The sequence below is a fragment of the Phacochoerus africanus genome, chromosome 2, assembly GCF_016906955.1.
Source record: "Phacochoerus africanus isolate WHEZ1 chromosome 2, ROS_Pafr_v1, whole genome shotgun sequence".
NCBI lineage: Eukaryota > Metazoa > Chordata > Mammalia > Artiodactyla > Suidae > Phacochoerus > Phacochoerus africanus.
In genome coordinates this window covers 93172612-93198497 of record NC_062545.1, presented here as the reverse complement: position 1 = coordinate 93198497, position 25886 = coordinate 93172612, and the positions used below count along the sequence as shown (strand labels likewise).

General features: G+C 36.4%; 2 protein-coding genes and 1 pseudogene across 2 annotated transcripts; all 3 read right to left on the bottom strand.

The window, feature by feature from the left end:
- Positions 1-1684: 1684 nt before the first annotated feature.
- Positions 1685-2638, bottom strand: LOC125120677 (olfactory receptor 5L1-like; annotated as a pseudogene).
- A 9647-nt stretch (positions 2639-12285) lies between these two features.
- On the bottom strand, positions 12286-13230 carry LOC125121075 (olfactory receptor 5D14). The gene has a single exon (XM_047769387.1). The coding sequence runs from the start codon at positions 13228-13230 to the stop codon at positions 12286-12288; it is 945 nt and encodes a 314-aa protein (XP_047625343.1).
- Positions 13231-24721: 11491 nt separating this feature from the next.
- On the bottom strand, positions 24722-25612 carry LOC125121074 (olfactory receptor 5D13-like). Its single transcript, XM_047769386.1, has one exon. The coding sequence runs from the start codon at positions 25610-25612 to the stop codon at positions 24722-24724; it is 891 nt and encodes a 296-aa protein (XP_047625342.1).
- Between the last annotated feature and the right edge of the window lie 274 nt (positions 25613-25886).

Below are 25886 nucleotides of genomic sequence, written 5' to 3'. Positions count from 1 at the left end.
GGATATATCACATCCCAAGAGAGAAGGAAAGAAACTTAATCAATTCTGCTGTGAACATTACTACCTAGTTTGGGAAAGGAAGTTGGAAAATTTATTTGTAATCCCCCTTCATTTAGCAAACAGATAAACAAAACCCGGTAATTTTTATACTTCCTAAAATTTAAGCATAAAATGTCATACAAATTTGAGATACCCTATAAAATGGAGCAGGATTACCTTTCATTGTATTTATATTTTAAATTACCAGAGAGTAATCATAATTACATAAAAATATAAACTACAGATTAAACACATACTTAATACATAAAGTTAAAGGATGTTACCAAATTATAGTGTTTTTGTAAATATTATCCTAGGGGTGAATGCTTCTAAAATGTAAAATGTCTTGTAAATCATTTTGAAAAATAGTAACTCCCAGTGGAGCTTTGAACAAAGTGAATAGAAACCTCAAAGAAAAATTCCAAACCATTGGTTGTTAAAATGCTTCAATTTTCATATTTCTCTTGCTCCTTTTATTTATTTTCTCTCTCTCTTGTCCCGATTTTCAGGTTGACACAGAAAATAAGCTGATCTCTTGGATATAATCAATATTAGGATGTTTTCTGTAGTCTTATCATATTCAAAATATATTGTTACAGAGAAAGTGTTTCTTTATATTTTTTCTACCTGCTCCTCATTACAACAGTTATTAAGTCACTATGAACACACACACACATACACACAGAAGCATACTACCTAGGAGATACTGGAATCTGGGTTCCAGACCATAGCATTTTTTTTCAGTATAGTAAATCAATCACCATTAATTACCAATCACAATAATATCATAATAATGAAGAAATTTGAAATATTGTCAGAGTTAACAAAATGTGATAAAGAGACATGAGGTGAATAATTTAATTTGGGGGAAAAATGGCTGAAATATACTTAATGCATAGTTGTCACAAGCATTGAATTTAGATTAAAAAAACACAAACTATATGTGAAGTGCAATAAAATGACATATGCTTTTATATACAAACACACACTGACACAGAGAGAGACAAAGAGAAAGAAACACAGACACAAGAGATGGAGAAAGAGAGCTATTATGATCTGGGGATTGTTTTAACCTATTTGCACATGACCTAAAATTATTTAACATTCTTAAGAGATCTGTGAATGAGTTATTATTAATGTCTCAATTTTTCAAATGTGATGATATATAATGTCTCAAAAATACTTGACACAGCAATAGCAACAAGAAAAAATAATAAAGGAAGCAAGAAATAAAAAAACAAACAGAATATATACACTTGTGGGAATCTCATTCTGTGCTTAAATGGACAAGGTGAGTCTTCCATTGTAAAATAACACGTATCCAATTTGGAAATAAACTTACGTTTCCATAATGGATATTGAAATAAAATGTGAGTGCCTCATTAAACCTATGAACGCTTTACAGCAAATCTTAACATCCATTCCCCAGACCAATTTAACACATTCTAGTTTAAATAAAGGAAAAAAATCGGCTTCAAATATTGAAATATGCTCAATCCTAAGCATGTAAACTGACAAGGCACAAAGAGCAGTGAATGAGAAAACATCACTATTGCTCCTCGCTTCTTGACTGTTCCCCACCCCCAGCACTGCAGCCTGTCATTACACAATTCTACCCAGCCTCACTTTGGAACCCTGAGTCCCACTATGATATTGTTCTCTGGGAAAATCTCTTTGACTTCACCACTTTTCTGAGAGCTTCTTTCACGTCCTTGTTCCTCAGACTATTGATCAGGGGGTTCAACATGGGAATCACCACAGTGTAGAACACCGTGGCCACTTTGTCAGTGGCCATACTGTAGTTTCCAGAATTGGGTCAGCAATACATGAAAAGGATTGTTCCCTGTAAGACAGCTATGGTTGTGAGGTGGGAGGCACAGGTGGAGAAGGCTTTGGACCTTCCCTCCACAGAGCTCATCCTCAGGATGGTGATGAGAATGAACAAGTAGGAGGTGAGGATGATCACACTGGACAGGATCTCATTGAACGTGGCCACAATGTACAGTAGCAATTGATTCATAGTGACATCAGAGCAAGCAAGAGATAAGAGAGGGGGCAGATCACAAAAGAAGTGGTTGATCACATTTGATCTGTAGGATGGGATCTTCAGAGCTAAACACAGGTGAATCAGAGAACACACAGTCCCACACAGGTAGCAACAAGACACTAGCTCCACACAGACATTTCAGGACGTGGTGACCTTGTACAAGAGTGGGTTACAGATGGCCACAAAGCGGTCATAGGCCATCACAGCCAGTAGGATGACCTCAGTTACTCCACATATGCAAAACAAGTAGAATTGCACAATACACCCCAGGAAGGAAATGGCTTTGTCTTCGTTTATGATGTTAGCTAGTATCTTGGGCACAATGATCGTGGAGTAAGAGAAATCCACAAAGGACAAGTGGCTGAGGAAAAAGTACATGGGGGTGTGGAGTCGAGGGCTGACCTGAATCAGCCCAACCATGCCCAGGTTACCCAAGACGGTGACTCTGTAGATGACAAGAAACACCAGGACGAGGAAGACTCTCAACTCAGGGACATCTGAGAATCCCAGGAGAATGAACTCTGTGACGGAGGTGCAGTTTTCCTCGCCCATGGACCCCATACTATTGGAGCTGGAGAAACATTTTAGTAGTTATTTTTCATTATATCATCCCAGTCCAGTTTTGACTCTCCTAAAACACACATATGAATAAATAAGATTAGCATTCTTTTTAGCAAATAAATAGACCAGTGTGAAGTTTAGGAAAAGTTCAGATTTTATATCACACAAATGCATAGAGCTCATAGTTTTATTTACAAATCTCAGAAAAAGTTTGATATTCATAAGAGCCTGTATAATTCCTTAATCTGCTCTACACAATTTAAAGCTTGGAATTGAATCACCTGCAAGACATCCAATGTAATTTAATTTGCCATATTTTTTATGAAATTCAAATATCTTTTTAATGGCAGACTCATTAAACACAACTGAAAATATTTAGATCCTAAGAAATATTATTTTATTTTATTTTTTTATTAAAATTTAGTTGACTGGGGGTTCTCATTGTGGCTCAGTGGAAATGAATCTGACTAGTATCCAGGAGGATGGTGGTTCAATCCCTGGCCTCACTCAGTGGACTGGGGATCTGGCATTACCATGAGCTGTGGTGTAGTTCGCAGACATGGCTCAGATCCCGTGTTGCTGTGGCTGTGGCTTCCATTTGACCCATAGCCTGGGAACTTCCATATGCCATGGGTGTGACCCTAAAAAGAAAAAAAAAGTTAAATATATATATATACACTTGACTTATAATGTGCCAATTTCAGCTCTACAGCAAAGTGACTCAGTCATACATATATATGATATATATATATATATATATATATATATATATATATATATATATATATAATATACTACTTTTTATATTATTTTCCATCATGGTCCATCCCAGGAGACTGGATATATCTTCCTGTGCTATATAGTAGTACCTTGTTGCTCCACGAAATAATTTTTAAAATAACTCATACTAACTTTCTTTATTCCCACTGAAATGATGAGAAACATCCTTATTTAAGGTAATTAAACCATAAGAGTTAATTTTTTATCAATATGTCTTACATAGAAAATCAGTCTTTATAAAATATTAGCATTTTTTACAAAATTTGCATATTTTGTTAATTATGCTATACAATGTCTGTTCTCATTCAGGAAGTTGGTACTCAGATACAAAATTTCTGTAACTAACTCTAAAGCCTTATGAAGACCTATTTAATGAATAAATCACTGCTTTTACTTATTTGAAGAACCCGAACAAAGAGGTGACTATAAAATTTACATAAATGCTTGCTGCTGCATTGCAGTGTTTTTTAAATTTAGAAACAAACAGTAAACACCAGAGAAATGGTCAAAGCTATGGCACATATATATTATGGAAAATTCTGCAGCTTTTTCAAGAACTTTTAATTCCTTGAAAAAAGATTATGAAAAATATCAAGTTAAAAGATAGTAAAACAGATTGAACAGATAGGATGTTATATATCTGTACATATTTAACCCTCACAACATCATTGAACCATAAATATTTTATTCCAGTTACCTTGAAAAAAAAAAAAAAAACATGAGATGGAAACGTCTAATTTCTCACAAAACATAAGCGTTATGGGGTGGTATGGGAAAGGATGGTGGGATTTTTTAGGAATGGACTTTGATATCTAGAAAATAGCAACAGGGGTACAAACATGCTTATTTCCTATCTCTCTCTCCTGAACCTTTTTAGTTATACATGATTTAGAGGAGCCAGATATTCCTGGAGGAAGAGGAATTTGAACTCAGTTCCAAAAATGTCATTATCTTGATTAAGACACTTTCTGTGGAGAGAATTCTCAATGTCCCTTTGGCACAAGGTCCAAGTAATTCCTTTCCTATCTGTTTCAGAGTTGGTTACCATGTCTATGTCCCTTCATGAACAGTCCTGGGGACTGCTCACTCTCACCCTCAGCACTAGAATGACTGTTAGGACAATCTCCATGCTGTCTTGGCCAGGTGCCATGGATAGAGTTAAATTGAGAGAGGAGGAAGAGGGAAGGAAATTGAAATCACTCTTCCCTGTTACACCAAGAGTTGTTATATGATATTCCCTTCTGCCAATTAAATTGCTACCATTTCCCAATGAGATGGTTTCTCAGGACAAAAAGGGAAACTTATTTCTATAGGAGTGCCCAAATCCTTGCAGTTCTTCACTTTCTGATTAAAAGAGGACTAGATACAGATTCTTAAACACACATCAATACGACTGCCCTCTCAGTTCCCCACACAATCAGAGTGTAGTCCTACCAACCAACCTGTGGCATAAAGATTGCCCCCTGTTTCTAAAGATGCTAGGATAGGTAAACTTTACGGGCTTTGTCCTTTTATGCATGTGTGTCCCTGGAGACCATATTCCTTATTTCCAAAATCAATCATTGATCTCTGTGGGACATTCACAAGACATGACCAAAACAATGATATCTTGGGAGTCAAATAATTAATGACTTTGATGAGAGTAACTATCCCAAGTTGGTACATACCATTCCAATAAGACATGCTCCCCTCCAGAGGTCATGAAGAATATTAGAGCATTGTAACATCTCTCAGTGAACCAGGGACCATGTTGCCATCATGAAATAGAATATGTCTTATCCACTTGGCCTGTTTTTACTCAACAGGCTCCTTCCTGGAGGGCTGAGGGTCTGAAGTCACAGCAGAGTAGTGCCCAACACCAGAAAGGGATGGGAATAATGAATTTATGAGAATAAAGCTGATCATGTATACTGACCACTTACTATGTGTTAGGTATTATTCTGAATACATCTATTAACACATTTCACTTTCCAGAAATAAGTGAGGTAAGTATAATCACGCACCTTTATGAGTGAGGTGACAGTTACACAGATGGGTGTAAGTTGCACAAAGCGATAAGTGGAATCACTGATAGAATGAGTTCACATATTACTCTTTGGTTTGTGCCACCCACACAATCCTGTGAAGAGCAGAACTACTGAAGGGTCCTGAATAGTCTACACTCTACTTGATGCCAGAGGCCACTTAGTGGGTTTGCTGGAAGGACTTCTCCCAGATCTCCTCCTTTGCTGACTATAGAATGTCTTCCTAAACCAATAGTGTACAAACAACAGTATGTGGTTTGTTTCTTTGGATACACCAAATATTTCAGGAGTTCCTCAAATGTAATTAGTTTCAGGTAATCTGTTTCCAAATTCTCAATAACCTATGTGGTTTTCCCTAAAACTGATCCATCTGATAATTCCCTGAGATTGAATAGTTTTTCTGTGTTTCCATTCCACCTAGCACTCTCACTTTCCACTCTTTCATTTTTTTAAAAGCAAGGATTTCTCTTATTATTCTGTGAATTATCCAAATTAAAAAGTGAAAGCAGACTTCGAAAACCTAAAACATAAGAGCTCTGTGAAATATTTATTTCCATGGAGCTTTAATCAAGTCTGTATATCCCTATCTATCTCTCTGTCATCTATCTACCTACCTACCTGTACAATTTATTGTGGAAAATAATGGCTTTAGATGTGTTTCAGCCAATACAATGATGTTTTGAGATTAGACACTAAGCGCTTGATGAGATTCGTTTAGTATCTGTTTTTTGTTGTTGTCCTGAACCTCTTGTCACAAAATATATCCCCCGAAGGAAAGAGTCTCATGACAGTAAAACTGAAAAAAATCTATAAAGACCATCATTGGCAGTGACACTTTACATTATCTGAGCAACCTACTCACAGGAAAGTTGCTTTGCTTAATTGTTTATCTTAATCATAAAGAGAAGGAAGGTGGTTTTTTAAAAAATTAAATGTAAAAATATTATTGCAATTTATTTCATGGCCATTATCCCATAAATTGAATAATCTAAATATGAAGTTCTAAGTTTTTGATGAACTGTATTTAAACCACCTAAAATAATACCATTTTAGAAGAATAATGTATTGGAAAGTTTTGATGAACTCAACATGTAAAATTTTCTAAACTCTTCTTCTTTTTTTTTTTTTGTCTTTTTAGGGCCACATCTGTGGTATATGGAGGCTAGGGGTCAGTCAGACTGGGGATCTGGCTGGCAGCCTACACCAGAGCCACAGCATCACCTAGATCCATGCCTCATCTGCAACCTACAACACAGCTCACAGCAACGCCAGATCTTTAACCCATTGAGCAAGGCCAGGGATTGAACCTGTGTCCTCTTGGATACTAGTCAGATTCGTTTCTGCTGAGCCACAATGGGAACTCCTAAACTCTTCGCCATTTTAATCAAGGTTCTTTAAAAGGTAAGGATAGTAGATATATTTAATTGTTATATGACAAGCAATAGAGACTACTGAGTACAAAATGAGGATACCTAACACTCATTCTTACATTCATTCATGCATTTATTAAATACATATTTATTGTGGGTTTACCCTGAGATAAGTTCTTAGATATTGGGGAAAAAGAAAAAGATCTTTGCTTTGTCAACAATTTATATTTGATGGGTGACACACAAAAATACATACAGCAGTGATTTTCCAATAATTATAAATGCTAAAAATATATAACTGAAGGCACCATTTTCAATAGGGAGTTCAGACAAGTCTACTATGAGGTGGTTTTTGAGCATGGACCATTATGAAGTGAGGGAGAAAATTGTACAGATAAATGGCGGAAGAGTGTTGAGTTTGGCAAAGGGAATGGAAAACAACTTATTTTCAAATAGATGGCTTTAAAAAATGCATCTCAATAATTCTGCAGTTTACAGTGATATTCCAGGCATTCTCAATCATATACATACATATATATATATTTCAGGTTGACATTAGTTATAGCAGGAAATAAAAAAGAAAACTTTTCAGAGAATATCTACAGGTATTTTTTAAATGTATTTATTTCACTGAATTGGCAGTTCCTAGAACAATAACAAAATATGGGATGACACTTGTAAAATACTTTCCCAGTTCAATTTCATTAATAAATTATTATTAAATAATTGAAGCTCAACATAAATAATCTGGATACTGAAACACAAAAAAAATTAAAATTTTAAGTCTTTTGAAGATTTTCAAGGAAATAAAAAGTACTCAAGCCAAAGCTACAAGCCTCAAATCATAATTATAAGAACAGCTTGCTACACTTTTTTCCTGTCCCAGATGTAATTTTTGGCCAAACATTCCTGTATGCAGCATTAGAACAGGAGAGCATGTAGATCATTCTTTGTCTGTCCTGAAGAATCAGGACATTCCAAGGACAGTGAATCCCTCATTTCAATTCAATAAACTGGAGTAGTGTAAAACATAATCATATTGGTAGGACATTATGTTTCTCTATAAATCCACTTGCTAAAATAACTAAGTCATTAATAGTAGTTTAAAAAACTGTAACCACAAATGAAGAATTTGATTAAACACCTATGCCAAAATCGTACCTAACAAAAATAATAACATAGTGTTAATGTAATTTCATACCAGATCTGTGTTTAAACTTCCACAAGTGTCATCAAGATATGTTTTTACAGGTAGTTCGAATCAAGATTCAAATAAATTTAGTTGTAACTAGATTTCCTTTATTATATGACCATTCCAGTGTTATGTAATATTATGTTCCATATGTCATGGAACAGTTCCTTGTGTGTGTGTTTAGGCAATTATTTTTGAAAAATTGTATCAGTTGTAGAATGCTTCATAGCCTATATTTGACTTATTGATTTATTTGGTGTCATCTGATTTATTCCTAAACAAATTTTTTAAACTGTTACATCAAGAACTGGGAGTTTGGGGTTATTAGAAGCAAACTATTGCATTTGGAGCGGATAAGCAATGCAGTCCTGCTGTATAGCACAGGGAACTATATCTAGCTACTTGTGATGGAACATGATGGAGGAAAATGTGAGAAAAAGAATGTGTATATATATGTGTGTGTATCACTGGGTCACTTTGCTGTACAGCAGAAATTGACTGAACATTGTAAATCAACTATAATAAAAAATGCAGGTAGGTGTTACTGTTGTGGCTCAGCAGTGACAAACCTGACTAGTATCCATGAGGGTTCAGGTTTGATCCCCAGCCTCGCTCAGTGGGTTAAGGATCTGGCATTGTCATGAGCTGTGGTGTAGGTCGCAGATGTGGCTCAGATCCCAAATTGCTGTGAGGTAGGACTGGGAACATCCATATGCCACAGGTGCAGCCCTAAAAAAAATGCAGTTAGATTAGTAGATAAAAAAAAAGCTGTATTTGTTCAGAGTCACACTTTTAGTTTCTTCTAGGCAAGAATTCTTCATATGCGGTTCTGATTGCTGCCAGTCACATTGCCCTGTGAGCTCTGTGTCAACTGGTTGTCTGACTTTAGTCATGCTTAGTCTGATCTGTGGATTCAAGTACTGTCAGCTCAATTACTTCATTTTAACATTCCCTACCAACTACTCAATTAATGATTTTAATAGCCATTGAAGTCATGCCTTGATCTTCCCATTCTTTTTTATTATTTTTTATGGTATTTCTTCTGAATTTCCCCTCATAACTGTTGGGTAACCCTGAAATACAGTTTGGGAAGGAAAGACAGAGTAAACAATACCTCATTTATTTACCAAGTCTCAGAATAATGACCTGATACCCCTACCAACTTTAATTTATCCTGATATGTATAAGGAACAGAATTAATTTTATCTTTTCCCATATGGCTGTTAAATTATCCCCAAAACACTTATTAAAAAGTCTGCCCTGGAGTTCCCTTTGTGGCACGGTGGCTTAAAAATCCACCTGCAGTGATTCAGGTCTCTGTGGAGGCGATGGTTTGACCCCTGACCTGGTACAGAGGGTTAAAGATCCAGCATTGCTGCAGCTGTGGCTTAGGTCACAGCTGTGGCTCAGATTGAATCCCTGGCCCGAGAACTTCCTTATGCCACAGACACAGCCATAAAACAAAACAAAACAACAGCAAAAGTCTGCCCTTTCCCCACACATTAAAAAATAATTTATTATTTTTATTTTATTGTAACTAGACCTGTTTTAGTTTTAAACATATTTGCTGCCTTTATATTAACTTCGCTTAATTTTAATTTTATGTTCATCAAAAGCCAGTGGGAGCCATTTCAAATTGCCTCCTATGTCTTTGAATTGATCCATCTAGCCACTATTATAGTTCTTGCTTTCTTGGAAATTAAGTTGCTCAAGACTCATTTTATTTTCTACCTCATACTTCAAATCAGCCATTTCTTCAAAAATCTCTGTTTTGGTTCAGATGGTAATGATTTCCTTTCAGAGGGAATTTTTAGAGTAGAGATGTTCTTTGCTATTGAATTGTCACTATTAGTGATATTTGTTATAAGAGAAAAAAAAGTATTTCAAACTGAATTTCTAATTTAAATTGAAATTAATTTTTTTCTTTTTACCTTCTCCTAGCGCTGTAACTCTCCTCTCATGCTAATAACTTTAGTTTCAACTGCATTTTAATAATTTATGTCATTTCACTTATTTACTTTTTACTAAAATAAGCATTATATAATGAGATAATACACTCAAAATGCTGGGTTTAAAGTCCTTTATAGAAAATGTTTCACTCTTTTTGACCATGTTTCCAACTTTATAAGCAGATTAATTTGTTTTTAAATTTTATATATATTTGTTATACTTTTTGATATAAACCTATGTCTTAAACTATGTGAAATATTGCATGTCCTCCAAATTAAAGCTATAAGGTACATCACTAATCAATTTCTTTTTTCTCTCTCTCTTTTTTTTTCTTGTCTTTTCTGTCCTTTTAGGGCCACACTCATGGCATATGAGGGAGGTTCCCAAGCTAGGGGTCTAATCAGAGCTGTTGACACAGGCCTATGCCAGAGCCACCACAAGGCCAGATCTGACCTGCATCTGCAAACTGCACTACAGCTCACTGCAACGCTGGATCCTTAACCCACTGAGTGAGGCCAGGAATTGAACCCGCAGCTTCATGGTTCCTAGTCTGATTCTTTTCCGCTGTGCCACAACGGGAACTCTGCTAATCAATTTCTTTCATCTCCTCTTATGCTTATGGGTTTTTATTTTGCTTTTCCCTCTCCTTTCACATAATTTATCATAGCATAAAATCTTTTCTACATCTTGTGTTTATTCACTTATGTTCTAGAAGATACTCCATAGCAATATATAGAAATCTTCCCATTTTCATTTACAAAACTGCATACCTACAGATCTGTAAATGCTTTGAAAAGGGATAAATGCACATGTATCATTGCTATTACTTCAAATTCCATGTAACATGCTACCTTCATGCCCCCAATGTATAAAAATGTCTATTTCCCCACAGCTGGATTAACAGGACATTCTGATAGGTGAAAAACAAGATCTCAGAGTAGTTTTCATTTGTGTTTCAGTTATTATGAGTCAGGCTATACAATTCTTCACGTTTAGGGTCTATTTGTATTTCTTTTGTATAGACTGTGAAATTATATCTTATTGTAACTTTTTCTAGAGGATTGTCATTTCTTCCTCTGCTGTATATGACATAGTGGTAACTTTTTCTCACTTTGTTATTTGTAATTTTATTTCATTTTCTACTATTTTGCCAAGAAGTTTTATATATATTCATGTAATGGTAGTTTTGAAGTGACTTTTAGAACTCTTTTGATGTGTGAAATAAAGCGAGATCTAATTGTATTATTTTTTCATATGGCTAATGATTTGTCCAAATATGACACTGTTTGAATAATGGGGTTTTAATATTTTAATTATATACAGATAGCCTTTGTAATATAATTTGCTTTAATTTTTAGGTGGTTTGTAACCAGATATTTGTGCTTATTCAGCCATTCATATAAGCATTAGAACAGAACATTTAAAATATGAGCTCAGTATTTCCTGATAGAATGTATATTACATCCATTCTAGCTTTAATGCATATGAAAGAGACTAGATAATGCCTGTAGAGATTTCCAAACCTAGCAATACTGAAACTGAAGCCTTTTGAGTAATAATATCCAAGAATATCAAAGAGTATTGAAATGACAAAAATGATGGTCCTTTCTGAAGGACAAAACATATTTCTGTGACCTAGAAATACCATGGTGAAAAAGCACTAGATTTCAAATCACCAGAAGTGCCTTCCTCTCTCATGTCGGTCATTTTCAGATCATCACCTACACAATTGGTCTAAGTGTCCTTGCCCTCTGTGTCATCACCTACACAATTGGCCTAAGTGTCCTTGCCCTCTGTACTTCTTCACGTAAGCTGACTGAAGCATAAGACTGTCCATCAATAGAATCCATAGAACCCAAAGGATGAAAGTATCAGAAAATAAATAAAAGTGCCCCCTCACTTTTATCACACAGCATATCCATCTGTATCTCTCAACAATTGCATGATGCTTCAGTGAGATGCAATACAAGAAACTTTAAGGGCAAGTGAGTCATTGTCATAGGCAGCAACAAAAACGAAAATCCTTTTCTATGATGAGTTCACATCATCCAATCACCAATTCCCCACGTTGAATCTTTGCTTTTGCTTTGTAATATTTTATTTGTTTGCTTTTAGAGAATTTGAAGAAATAGGTGCTTTATGGCCGAACTCATGTCAAATTAATCCCAGAATTTACTTCCTTTGCATCATCAAGTGATTTGAAATAACCAAATTAACATATTAACACCACAGACATCTATAAAAACCTCATGCAAGTATATGCTATGGGTTATAGAAGGCTCTGCTCCTATTTTTCATGGAGATTTAAGACACCCCTTGACATCAGTGAAAAGAGACTTTTGTGTCTATTAATTTCTGGAAGGCATGCTTCACATCTTTATTCCTCAGGCTGTAGATCAGAGGGTTCAGCATGGGGTTGACCACTGTGTAAAATACAGAGGCCACTTTGACAGTCTGTCGAGAGTTCTGGGAGTTGGGCACACAGTACAGGGAAAGGATGGTCCCGTGGAAGATGGTGATAGCGGTCAGGTGGGAGGTGCAGGTGGAGAAGGCCTTGCGGCGACCACTGACAGAATGGATGTTTAGGACCGTAACAAAAATGAAGACATAGGAAGTGAGGATTATAAGCAGTGTACTCACCTCATTGAAGGTGGCAAAGCCGAAGAGTAGCAGGTGTGGAATGCATATGTTGGAGCTTGAGACAGCAATGAGAGCCGTGTATTCACAGAAAAAGTGGTTGATTATGTGATGCCCAGAAAAGTTCAATTGGAGAGCATAGCAAAGGAGTACCAAGGGGCCAAACATACCCCAGAGATATGACCCAGCAACCAGCAGGGCACAGAGCCTCTGTGACATGACCACTGTATAAAGCAGGGGATTGCAGATGGCCACAAAGCGGTCATAGGCCATCACTGCCAACAAGAAGGACTCTGTCACCACAGCAGTGCAGGACAGGAAGTACTGCAACATGCAGCTAGAGTAGAAGATGCTTTTATCAGCCATGACCAAGTTCTCCAGGAGCTTGGGAGTAACAATGGAAGAGTAACAAAAATCAACAAAAGAAAGGTGACTAAGGAAAAAGTACATGGGGGTGTGAAACTTGGGGTTAATTTTGATGATTACTATCATCCCAAGATTTCCTACTAGGGTGATAATGTACATGATCAGAAACACGAGGAAGAGGGGAATCTGAAGCTCTGGGAAATCTGTGAAACCCAAGAGGGCAAAGGTTGTCTCCACACTCAAGTTTCTTGAAGCCATTAGCATAATGCCTTTGAAAAGAAGGGGTGGGGGAAGAGAGTTGTTCCTGACAAAGAGAAGATATACAGAAATGAGTGAAAAACATGTCATGACGTTCTACAGTGGACTAAGGAAAATGAGGAGAAAGAATTATCCATCTTAAACCCTAGTTTCTTCCACACAGAGCATGCCTCATACACATAACGGCGGAGGATATACCAAACCAAGCTGAGTCTCTGAAATGTCTTTGCTTTCCCATTGCAATTGGTGTTTCCATATGAAATACTTATCATATTATAGTTTGTAAATCCACCCATTAGCTAGTAACATAACATGAACATACTGTTAGAAAACATTTGCACATAAATGCATAAACTAGTGAAGGAGTCTAAGAAAAAACATAACATGTTGGCTGCAAAGAACAAGATGTATTGCTAGTGTATTCTGCCTGCATACACAAATCAATATGTTTCTCTTCTAAGGATAAAGTAAATTAGTAGAGAAATCTAAGAACAGAACATAGCAATCCCATTTTAGCACCTTTTGTTCGGTGATGGCTAATTTTCTCATGGGATATTTCAGCTGCTGAAGAGGACAAGGGCTCATTTTGAATTCTGAATGGAGTGTACACTTTATTAGCATTTATAGACTATGAATTCTCTTCCATTGCTGCCCTAGTCATTGTATAGATATCTCTTAAGGCCCACAAGACATATCAGGTAAGAATTCCTTCAGAATTAACCAGTTCCCAGATTTTCAATTGGGGCACACTGGGTTAAGAATCTGACCGTAGCTGGTTCAGGTCCTGAGGAGGTGTGGGTTTAGTCTTTGGCCCAGTGCAGTGGGTTAAAGGATATTGTTTTGCCACAGCTGCAGCATAGGTGGCAAGTATGGCTTGGATTCAATCCCTGACCTGGAAATTTCCATATGCTGCAAGTGCAGCCATTAAAAACTAATAATTGTCCTCATTCTTGTGAAAATTTATATATCAAATTAAGGTGCATATAGAGCAATATGTATAAATATTTACATCCAGGAGGTTATCTTATTTGTGAAATAGCTGCCACTTGTCAGGAGGCCAACTCTGCATGGTTGTTCACTTCTGTCTTTAATATTATTGGACACAGGATTGGATAGCATTTACAGTGAATTAACATAAAAAGAAAAGTTAAAAAAGATCCTAGTTTACCATATAAAGAATGTAATCCTTTTACTGCTTCATAAACAGCCTGAAAACTTACCCGCTACAGAGAAGCAGATCACCCCCACCCCGTTTCTCTGTAAAGTGGGTATTTCTGGAGCACCTAGTTTCTTACATCGACCTTTGTAGCCCTTGGGGACTCAAACTCTGGAGGATCACTGGCAATTTATTCCCCACAAGCATCAAAACAGGTCATTAAAGCAAATGGCAGGTCTCTTTTACCATTTTAATGACTGGAATTTCTTTAAAATTACACAGAGTAACAGTCGCTTCAAATTGACTATTAGGCTTTGTTTGCACATAACTGAAATGCCCTCTGGAATTAATAAAACTAATCTAAGATAAGGCAACATTTTATATATATGTATAAATTGAGGTTCACAAATGGAAGCTGATTCACATCATTTTCTTTGCATTTTGATTTGTCTATTTCTTGAATACATAGTATAATACCTATTCTGTTCTGGGTCTATTTCTCATTTACCAAAAAAATGACAAGATTCAGATATACTTTCCCAAAGTTTGGATTAAAAAATATTTTTTTTTACACTCACTCTACCCATTGATGTGATTATTTTCCTAGAAAGTGTTTGGTTGAGATACGTTTTGTGTGTGAGTTATTATAAATAGAACACAAATCAATTCACAGTCAGCTACTCTGTGTGTAATGGGATTCCATAAGTAGGTGATTTCTGTCCAAATGAAATCAGAGAAAAATACTACACTGGGTTCCTCTCCCTCCTCATGGTTGAATTCATCATTGCTCTTTCATTTAGTTTGTATAAAATATCTAGTAAGCTAAACAAATGTCTCTTTCTATATAGCTCACAAAACTACCTTGCCAATTCTGTAAAACTGTCTTCCTTTTCTTTTTTTTTTCTTTTTTTTTTTTTGGCAAGGGGATAAATAAGTTTTTGAAACATGCTCTAGGATGTTTTGAATAGTAGTCAAATATGGATTTATTTTACATTTCAAGAAAAGTTTTGATCAACACTGTGGAGAGAGAATATTTAGGCTTACCTGGGCCAGTTCTGAAACAGTGTAATTACTTTCTTTGAGTATCACTGTAACCTCATTTCCATCATAGGATTAAGGAAACACTCCAGAGGCATCCTCACAATAACAATTTTCCTTTTTCTCCATGATTTTCCTAGACAGGTCAGTCTGATTCCTAATGTTCTGGACTGAATAGGAACATACTCCTCACTTTAAGTAAGTTTTCTGATTTTCTTGTGATGTTCTTGTCCCAACTCTTTGGCTAAGAGATTAGTCAATATGGTCGTATTTATTTAGTCTCTGATCATGCATCTTTAAAGTTTTCATTATTTAGAAATATTACTGTATTTGTTTACTGTCGCTACAGTAATGAATTTACCAAAAATGCTGTGGTTTAAAATACCACATTAATTATCATCTTGAGGTCTTGCAGGCAAGTTGTCCAAAAAGTCTCATGGGGCCTTAAGGAGTCTGCAAAGCTGGTTCCTTCTGGAGGTTCCAGAGGACATCCATTCCTTGCTTCTTCTGCTGGCTGCTGGCATTCCTTGGCTTATGGCTGCAGCATCCAATTTCATGCTTCCATGGTTACATCTCTATCGCTTCCCTAACAAATTCCCCTTTCCTCCCTCTTATAGAGACACTTATATTTAGGATTCAGTCAGATAATCCAGGACAATCTTCCTATCTCAAAATCCGTAATCATATCTGTAAAGTCCCTTTTGGTTAAAAGGTAACATTCACAGATTTCAGAGTTTAAAGCCTGGGTATCTTTGGGGTCCTTCTTCAATCTATCACAGTAATCCTCTACTTTTACTCAGTGAAGACATTTTATGTATGTGTGTATGTATGTATGCATTTATATGTTTGTATATTCAGTATTTATTTATTTATTTATCTTCTTTCGTTAAGCTCCGCAAAATGCTAGGCAATGCTCCTAATTAAGAGGAAATATTTCCCCCCTCTCAGGGCTGGTGATACGATCTTTTAGTATTTCTATTCTTATTTGATCTTTATGTCTTCTATATCTATCACCTGCCCCACTGAATAAAGAGAATAGATTAGCTCTTAACTCTTTTTCCAGCTTTATATAATTCGTTATCCATTCATTCTTTAAAGGATACTTAAAGTGGTTTCCATGTCTTGGCTATCGTGAATAATTATGCACCAGGTATGGAGGAGCAGATATCTCTTCAGGATATATTGACTTAGGCATTCCCGTTGTGGCTCAGTGGTAACGAACCTGACTAGGATCCATGAGGATACAGGTTCAATCCCTGGCCTCACTCAGTGGGTTAAGGATCTGGAGTTGCTGTGACCTGTGGTATAGGTCACAGATATGGCTCGGATCCTGCCTTGCTGTGGCTGTGGGGTAGGCCAGAAGTTGCAGCTCTGCTTTGACACCTAGTGGGAACTTGCACATGCCACAGGTGTGCCCATCAAAAAAAAAAAAAAAGATATAGTTATTAAAAAAAATGTGTTCCTGCTATGGCACAGTGGGTTAAAGATCTGACATTTCTGTAGTTGCAGTATAGGTCGCAGGTATGCCTTGAGTTCGATTCCTGGCCCAGGAACTTCCATATGCTGCAAGCACAGTGGAATAAGAAAAATAAAAAGATGTAGTAATTTCATTTCCTTTGGATAGATACTCAGAAATGAGATTGCTGGATCATATGGTAGTTTTATTTTCATTTTTATTTACCTTTTTTTTAAGGAATTTCCATACTATTTTCTATAGTGGTTATACAGATTTACATTCTCATCAATAGTGCACCAGGATTCTGTCTATTCCTTGCTAGCAACTAAGTCATTTTAGCATTTCTTCTATCTTTTTAATTCTTATGTTTGTTTTTGTGTTTTGGATAATAAGCATTCTAACAGGTATGAGGTGATAATCTCATTTTGGGTTTGATTTCCAGTTCCCTAATAGTGATGTTGAGTATGTTTTTGTGTATATATTGGTCATTTGTATGTTTTTGGAAATAATTACCTCTTTTAGGAAAAAGAAGAACATTATAATTATGTTGTAAATCAAGGTGACTCCCTTCTTTTAGCTGAGACTTCATAATTTTTTCCAATGAGATAAAAATTTCAGAATACTGAATAAACTCAGTTAAAGAGCTTTTTTATACTTTAATTTTCTAGAGTTTCTTTTATTCTCTACCAATATACCTTTAAATATGAACCATTTATGATTTGCAACTTGCTAACCTTCTACATGTGAAATTTCTTGCCTTATGAAAGCATAAACAGTTTTGGGTTTACACCGGAGAAATCGGTCATACTGGGTGTAAACAAGCAAACTACATATGAAGACAGGTTGTTTTACCAACTCCAAGCTCCCTGAGCATTGAAAAGTAATTGCTTCTTAGAAAAAAATATTTTGCTCCAATTTAATGATCTCCCTTGGGGCAGAAAGAAAGAACACTGAAACATTCTGTTGTGATTTTCTTTTCCCTATAAAGTACTTGAGAGGTTGACTTGAAACAAATTAACATGTACTTGTTTTTTAGAAACTACATTACAGATCAAAGACCCTTTTATAACCTCCAGATATTTCATACCCCTCTACCTCCTCAGTGCTAACTTCATCTTTAATTTGGTGATTTTCATTTTCATGATACCATTTATTTTGTTCCTAAGTGAATATTCATAACCAATATACTTATGTGTGTGTGTATATATATATATACACACACACATATGTGGTATTCATTGCACTTTTTTTTGGCCTTTCCCTCAGTATGCAGAAATTACCAGGCTAAGAATTGACACCTGTGCCACAGTGATGGAAATGCCAAATCCTTAACCACTGGGCCACCAGGGAACTGTTTCATTGTACTACTCAACTACTTAAATTATTTTGAACAATATTCATACTAACTGGTGTATTTTTTTCTAATATAATTTTAACTTGTACAGTTCAATATAACTATTTTTAATATCTATTTTGCTATTTGCTTTTTTTAAATTACAAGCTATATGCAATGGAATTTTTTTTTTTTTTTTTGGCTATGCCTGAGGCATATGGAAGTTACTAGGCCAGGGATCAAACCCATACTACAGTAGTGACCCGAGCTGCTTTAGGGACAATGTTGGATCCTTAACCTACTGCACCACAATGGAACTCCTTTAAGAGCTTTTGTAGACCTCTTTTTGTGCATATGTGTTTGAGTTTCTCCAGAGCAGTGATTTGCCCCCTTTTTCTCATAACATGATATACACAGAAAATAATATTTGGAGGGTACACAAGGAAAAACTGAAGATGATTTGTTTTATTTTCCCAGTACTGTCACTTTCATTAATGACTTTCCCAATTAATTTGTCATAGATATTGCAATATTGATATTTAGCACATATTGATTATAGATATTGATTTTTTTTGTCTTTCTGCCTATTCTAGGGCCACTTCCTGAGGCATATGGAGGTTCCCAGGCTAGGGGTTGAATCGGAGCTGTAGTCACCGGCCTATGCCAGAGACACAGCAATGCAGGATCCGAGCCACGTCTGCAACCTACACCACAGCTCATGGCAACACCGGATCCTTAACCCACTGAGCAAGGCCAGGGATCGAACCCGCAACCTAGTCGGATTCGTTAACCACTGCGCCAAAATGTGAACTCCTAGATGTTGATCTTTAGTCTCTTAAATATGTTGCAAATTTTTTCTCTCCTTCTGAGGTTTCACTTTTTTAATATCCCCATGTTCTTCAATGACATATGCTTTAATTTTAATGTGGTAACGTTTATTTTGCTTTTTGAGTGTTTGCCTACTCCAAAACCACAAAGAAATTTTCTTTATTGTCTTAAGAGAGGCCATCTTTTATAAGAACTTTTTTGTTCATTTGTTTTGTATTTAAGACTGCACCTGATGTATGTGGAAGTTCCTGGGCCATGGATTGAATTCAAGCCTCAATTGCAACCATACCTACACCACAGCTACTGCAACACTGGATCCTTAACTTACTATGCCGGTCCAGGGATTAAATCCACACCACCACAGAAACAATGGTGAATCCCTAACCCAATGCACCACAGTGGAAACTCCTATAAGAATTCTTTTTTTTTTTCTCTCTCTCTTTTTATGCACCCACAGCATATGAAAGTTCCTGGGCCAGAGGATGAATTGGAGCTGCAGCTGCAAAACACACCACAGCCATGTCAACACCAGATCTGAGCCACATCTGTAATCTATGCCATAGCTTGTGGCAATGCCCAATTCTTAACCCACTGACTGAGGTCAGGGATCAAATCAGCATCCGTATAGAGAGAATGTTGAATACTTAATCCTGCTGAGCCACAAAGGGAACTCCAAGAATTCTTAATATAAATTATTTTTTACAGAGAGGCTTTGCATAGATATTTTGCAGACTACTTACACATTTCAGACACTTTTTCTTGTGAATTGTGCATAATTATTTATGAATCTTAAATATTTTTGAGGTTCTATACTTCAAGAATTCTGGTGGTGGTGATACATTATTATTTCAGTCTTTCCAATAAGCAAAATTATTGCTTGGCCAGTGCCCCAAATAAATTTAGCCAGAAATATATGGAATGATCCAGAAGTGTTCTGGTACTTAATCAAAGCTATACACAACTTTCTCTCATTATGGGGAACCAGGGTCCATTTAATCCAGGGATATTATTTATCAATTATACCTACAGCCTTAAAGGTTTGAATTTTTGAGTCTAAATAATTCAATGATCCAATATTGCCTGAAATATTAACATATTACTGAATAAACTCTTCAATTTTTTTCTGAAATCTGTGTTAAAATCTGAAAAGGAAGGATCTTTAAATTAAAAATGACCAGTTTTTTAAAACTATTCTTACCCTAATTATAAGAGACACCATTGATGGTGGAAGCATCATTTTTATGGTTCTAACAACTGCAAGATTGGTAAGTGGTTATAGGATATTCAACTACAGTTAAGCACTTAAAATTAGACTAGAAATATCTTCCACAGTTCAATGATCAGCAGAAGCATTCACATAAATAATCACAGTTAATTTGAGTGTATTATTTGCATTTGTTTAACTTTTTGAATCTCAAGTGACAACTGTATTCATTGCGGAGACAATACCTAAAGTCTTACCTAAGTGAACAAAACATAATACTGAATATTATCAGTTTCATCTGAAATGTATATTTCCTTTCTTCTTTTATTCATCCAGATAGTAGCTACTGAAGGTCAAATGAATTTTCTAGGTACTTTCCAGACAGTAGAGATATAAGGTACAATAATAATAATATAAGAAATTTCCACTCTTAGAGTTTATATTCTTCTGAAACAAACAAGAGACAAAACATTGCATGCACTAACCGTATCATCTATTATTATGAAAAAAACGTTAAGTCAGATCAACTGGACAAGGTTTGACTCTCTCATTATAGTTTTTAGGAACAATTTTATGGGACGGTGACATTTGAATAGGCCCATAAATAATTTCACAGGAAATATTTATCAATATTAGATTGAGCACTAAAATATTTTGGAGCCTATTAACTTCCTCACAGGATAGTTCACACTTTAGTATCTCAAGGTATATATCAGTGAGATTAGCGTAGGGATTAGCACAGTGTAAAAACACAGACCCTCCTGGAACAATTCCCAATGAGCATTTTGAGTTGAGCATGCTATGAAGAGAAAGGATGATGGTGGTGGATGACACAGGTAGGGAGGACTCTGTGTTGCTCCCAGGTAGAAAGTGCCTTTAGGACAATGATCAAAAGGAAAACTAGGAAGTGATGACTGTGAGCTTTCTTAATTCATTGAAATTGGCTAAAATAAACACATTATCTTGATAAAATGAACAGGATACAAAAGGGCAACAAAATATTCATGCAAAAACATATTAACTATGATGGACTCAGAGCACGCAATACAATCAAGAGGATGAGTGTAGGGAACGGTCTATACCTGACTGTGGTATCCAGCCAGGAGGATGGAACACAACTGGTATAGCAAAATTGTGTGAGCTTTCGGGGGCTTACAAATGTTGAGGAAGCATTTAAGACCAGTGCTGCTAAAACTGAGATTTTTTTTTTAAGGATTGTGTTTGGTTTAGGAGGAAAAAGAGAAGCAGAATTCATCATCTTTTGTACACTATATACATATACTTAACATGCTTCCAATTTCTATCCCTTTTCTTCTCTCACAGTTTGTTCTCAACAATAGACATGTTACTTTTAAAATTTAGGCTACATTATATCACTCTTCTAAAATCCTACGTATTTCCCCATTTCCCTTAAAGTAAAAGCCAATGTTCTTAAAATATACAACAAAGCCCTGCTTGAATATGTTTCTTGCCTTTCTAACTTCTACAAAGATTTAAAAACTTTAAAGAAAATTTAAAAAGGGAGTGTACTAAGACCCAAGGTTATGAAGGCTTTATTTCTCTAATTTAAATATTTCACATTAAGGAATCATGCTGGTTATAAAGTTTGTGAAATTATCAAAATTTCATGATTAAAACTATTTTATTTCAGTCACAACTTCAATCAGTTTAATAACTAGTCAAACTGCTGCTTTTGGAAGAAAGGGGAAAAGGGGAGTTGACATTAAGGGGCCTCTGATGACTGCATACTACAATCCGACATGCATCTAAACCAGCTGAATTTTACCCCAAATAAAAATGTCTGTTTAGATTCCTACTATTCAGAGTCTGGTCCAATGTCATGTAATACCAGATCACTTACTTGGAAGTCTATTATAAATGCAGACTCTTTGGGTCCATCATGGACCACAGCACCAATATCTGAGTTTTCATGCACACCTCAATGGTGTGCAAGAGGAATAAGACTTTACAACCAACGATTATCTTGGTTTTATGGAAATTTCGGAGATTTGGCAAAATAAAAATAAATTAATAGATTCAGGCAATTTTTTTCTGCCTTTTTCTATGTTTTCTTTTATCACCTTCTTTCCTCTTTCATTCATAAATCCAAGTCCAGAGAGAAGTCATGTTTTCTCCATATGCAAGCCAATGTGCCACAAAGTATGGAATAATGTGATTCTTTCTGAAGGGAAATGGATGACAATGATTACTTTGTAATAAGTGTTTTGGAAAAGGGAGTGTCTATACATTTTGCATCCAATACCACACATACAAACACACACACACACACACACACACACACACACACACAGAAATACGTAGTCCCAGAGAGTTCCTGCTGTGGCTCAGCAGATTAAGAACCTGACATAGTGTTTGTGAGGATTCGGGTTTTATCCCTGGTCTTGCTCAGTGGGTTAAGGATCTGGCATTGCTGTGGGCTGTGGTATAGGTCACAGATTTGTCTCAGATCTGGCATTGTTGTGGCTGTGGCATAAGCTTATCACCATGGCTCAGTGGTTAACAAACTCAACTAGTATCCATGAGGATGCAGGTTTGATCCCTGGCCTCACTCAGTGGGTCAAGTATCCACCATTGCCATGAGCTCTGCTCTAGGTTGAAGACATGGCTCAGATCCCACGTTGTCATGGCTGTGGTGTAGACCAGCAGCTGTATCTCTGATTAGACCTCTAGCTTGGGAATCTCTATATGCTGCAGGTGTGGCCCTAAAAAGACAAAAGACAAAAAAAGAAGAAAGAGAGATACAATCCTTCCTGATGGAATTAAAACTGAAAATTTTCATTTCATTGTCCAGAATGAAGACCAGCCTTTCAGTAGCATTATCTGTAAAATGGACAATAGGGTACTTTAGTAACTGGTCAGAATATTATGGTAGTCACATGGGTAACCTGCTTTATAACTAAGAAAAATTAAAAGTAAGATATCTGTTTACTTTATGTTTTATAGTTGTCTACCTACTCACAAGGTAGGGTGACATACCTTTATAGTATAAGGTGAAGTTAAGTGTTTTATTTGAGACCAACACACGTGCTCTGGAGATGTGGCTATTATTTAATCACGAAGGTGATGTGGAACCACAGTATCACACATCTATACAGTACATATCATAAGGAAACTTCTGTGATACAGACTATGGTCAGTGAGAGATAAACACAGATGACATTTTGAATTATTTTCTAACTCAGTCACTCAATGGGTTAAGACCAACAGATGAATAATAAATTTAGAGGACAATTAAAATAAGTGTAAACCTGCCATATTTGTCTGGCACATGAATCTATGCCATACAAGTAAAACATGTAGTTAACTAACAATTAACATTTAAAATCAAAACAATAATTAGAGAAATTTTTTGAACTGTATTATAATAATCATTATATTAGTAAATGAAATTTACAGTATCAAGTTTGACACATCAGGCTGTGAAATATGTGGGATTAGTAACAATTAATTCTGCATTTTGGTCCAGCCCCTTGTTAATCTTTCCAGATGTAAAATCCACACTTTTCCTTGAAAGTCAGGGTCATTGTGTTTAACGTAATTTCCTATATTACAGTAAAAGCGCAGGAGGCCTTAGGAAGAAAGGAGTAAAGAACTTGGCCTGATTTTAGAGATGGTTCCTAGTCCCTCCAGGATCTCATTGCTAATTGGCCCATATTCACACTCTGAGTCAGCTACAACTTTTCAGAATTCCTCTCTAATCCTGAGATTCAGATTACTTGTATGGAATGGAATAATATTTTTCAAAAAAAATGATTTACTGCACCAGTGTATGAGTTAAGATTTTATGGTCTGTTATTTACTATTAAGTAAGACTCCTCGTGTTTCTGGAAGAAATGACTACAGACTTGGTGGTTTAAACAATGGAAATGTATTACCTCACAGTTCCCAAGACTGGAAGCCTGAACTCTAGGGGCAGGTAGGGTTCTCTCTTCCTTGCATTCTCAGATTCCAGTGGCTCCTGAAGCTCCCTGGTGTGCATCAGAATAGGGGAAATCTCTGCCTGCATCTTCATACCCCTTCATCCCTGTGTACCTCTGTATGTCCTTTTCTGTCTCTTATAAGGACACATGCATTGGATTTAGGGTTCACTTTCATCTTATCTTGATTCATACCTTAATTACATCTGCCAAGATCCTGTTTCTAAATAAAGTCACATTCTGAGCTTCTGGGTGGATGTGGACATTTTGGGGGGACACCGATACACCCACAATATTTATGTTATTTCACATTTGGTTTACAGCTCTTTTACATTGAACTGAATAGAAACCAAATGATCAAAAAAGTGGTTTATGACTATTTGATTAAAAACCTCATAAGCTGACTATGTTAATTGGAATCACCATCTCTACGAGAAGCATTGAACAGTGCTCTATGTAATGACCACATTTCTTTTGGAAATACAAAACTTCAACAACATTGTATTAAGCAATTCATTAACTTCCTGGCACTCTCTTTCACATCTTAGTTCCTGAGGCTGTAGATCAGAGGATTCAGCATGGGAATCACCACTGCATAAAATACAGAACCCACTTTGACTATGAGCCACGAGTTTTTGGATTTGGGTACACAATAAAGGAATAGGACCGTCCCGTGGAAAAGGGTGATGGCGGTGAGATGGGAGACAGAAGTAGAGAAGGCTTTCTGGTGCCCACCTGCAGAAGGCGTTTTTAGGAAAGAGACAAAAATGGGTGTGTAAATAGTGAGCATAATTACCAGGCTGATCCCCTCATTAAATATGGCAATGACAAAACAAAGCACTTGGCTGATGGAGGGGTCAGAGCAGGAGAAAGACACAATGACAGAGTGCTCACAGACAAAATTATTTATGATGTTAGACCCACAGAAGGACAATGACAGGAGGAAAAAGGTGAGCATCATGGGAGTGACTATACCCCATGGGTAGGGTCTGGCCACTAATGATGCACAGAGCTTTGGAGACATGACCACTGTGTAGATAAGAGGCTTACAAACTGTCACAAATCGGTCACAGGCCATCACTGCTAACATGAATGTTTCCGCCACTGCAAATAAGCACAGTATGAAGAACTGCATGATGCATCTGATGAAGGAGATAGTTCTGCCTTCTACAACAAAGTTCTTCAAGAGTTTGGGTGTAACTGTGGGGGAATAACAGAGGTCAATAAGGGACAGGTGGCTGAGAAAATAGTACATGGGAGTTTGCAGATTGGGACTGACCCTGATTATGGTGATTATGCCAAGATTCCCTGTCACGGTGACTGTGTAGATGGTGAGGAACACCAGGAACAAGGGAACCTGGAGGTCAGGATATTCTGAGAAGCCCAAGAGGGTGCATGTGGCCCCAGCACTCTGATCTCCTTCAGCTAAATCCATGATTGCTGTTGGAGAAAATCTGAAATAGTGACAACAAAAATGATACCAGTGATGATGACGATAGTGTATGTAGATCACATTCACCATGTGGCAGACATTGTGCCATGATATTAAGATACATTATTATTATTATTATTATTATTATTATTATTATTATTATCATTATTATTATTATTGGTTGTGCCCACAGCATGTTCCTACATGGGATCAAACCCATGACACAGCAGCGACAATGAAGGATCCTTAACCCACTGAGTCACCAGGGAACTCCAGG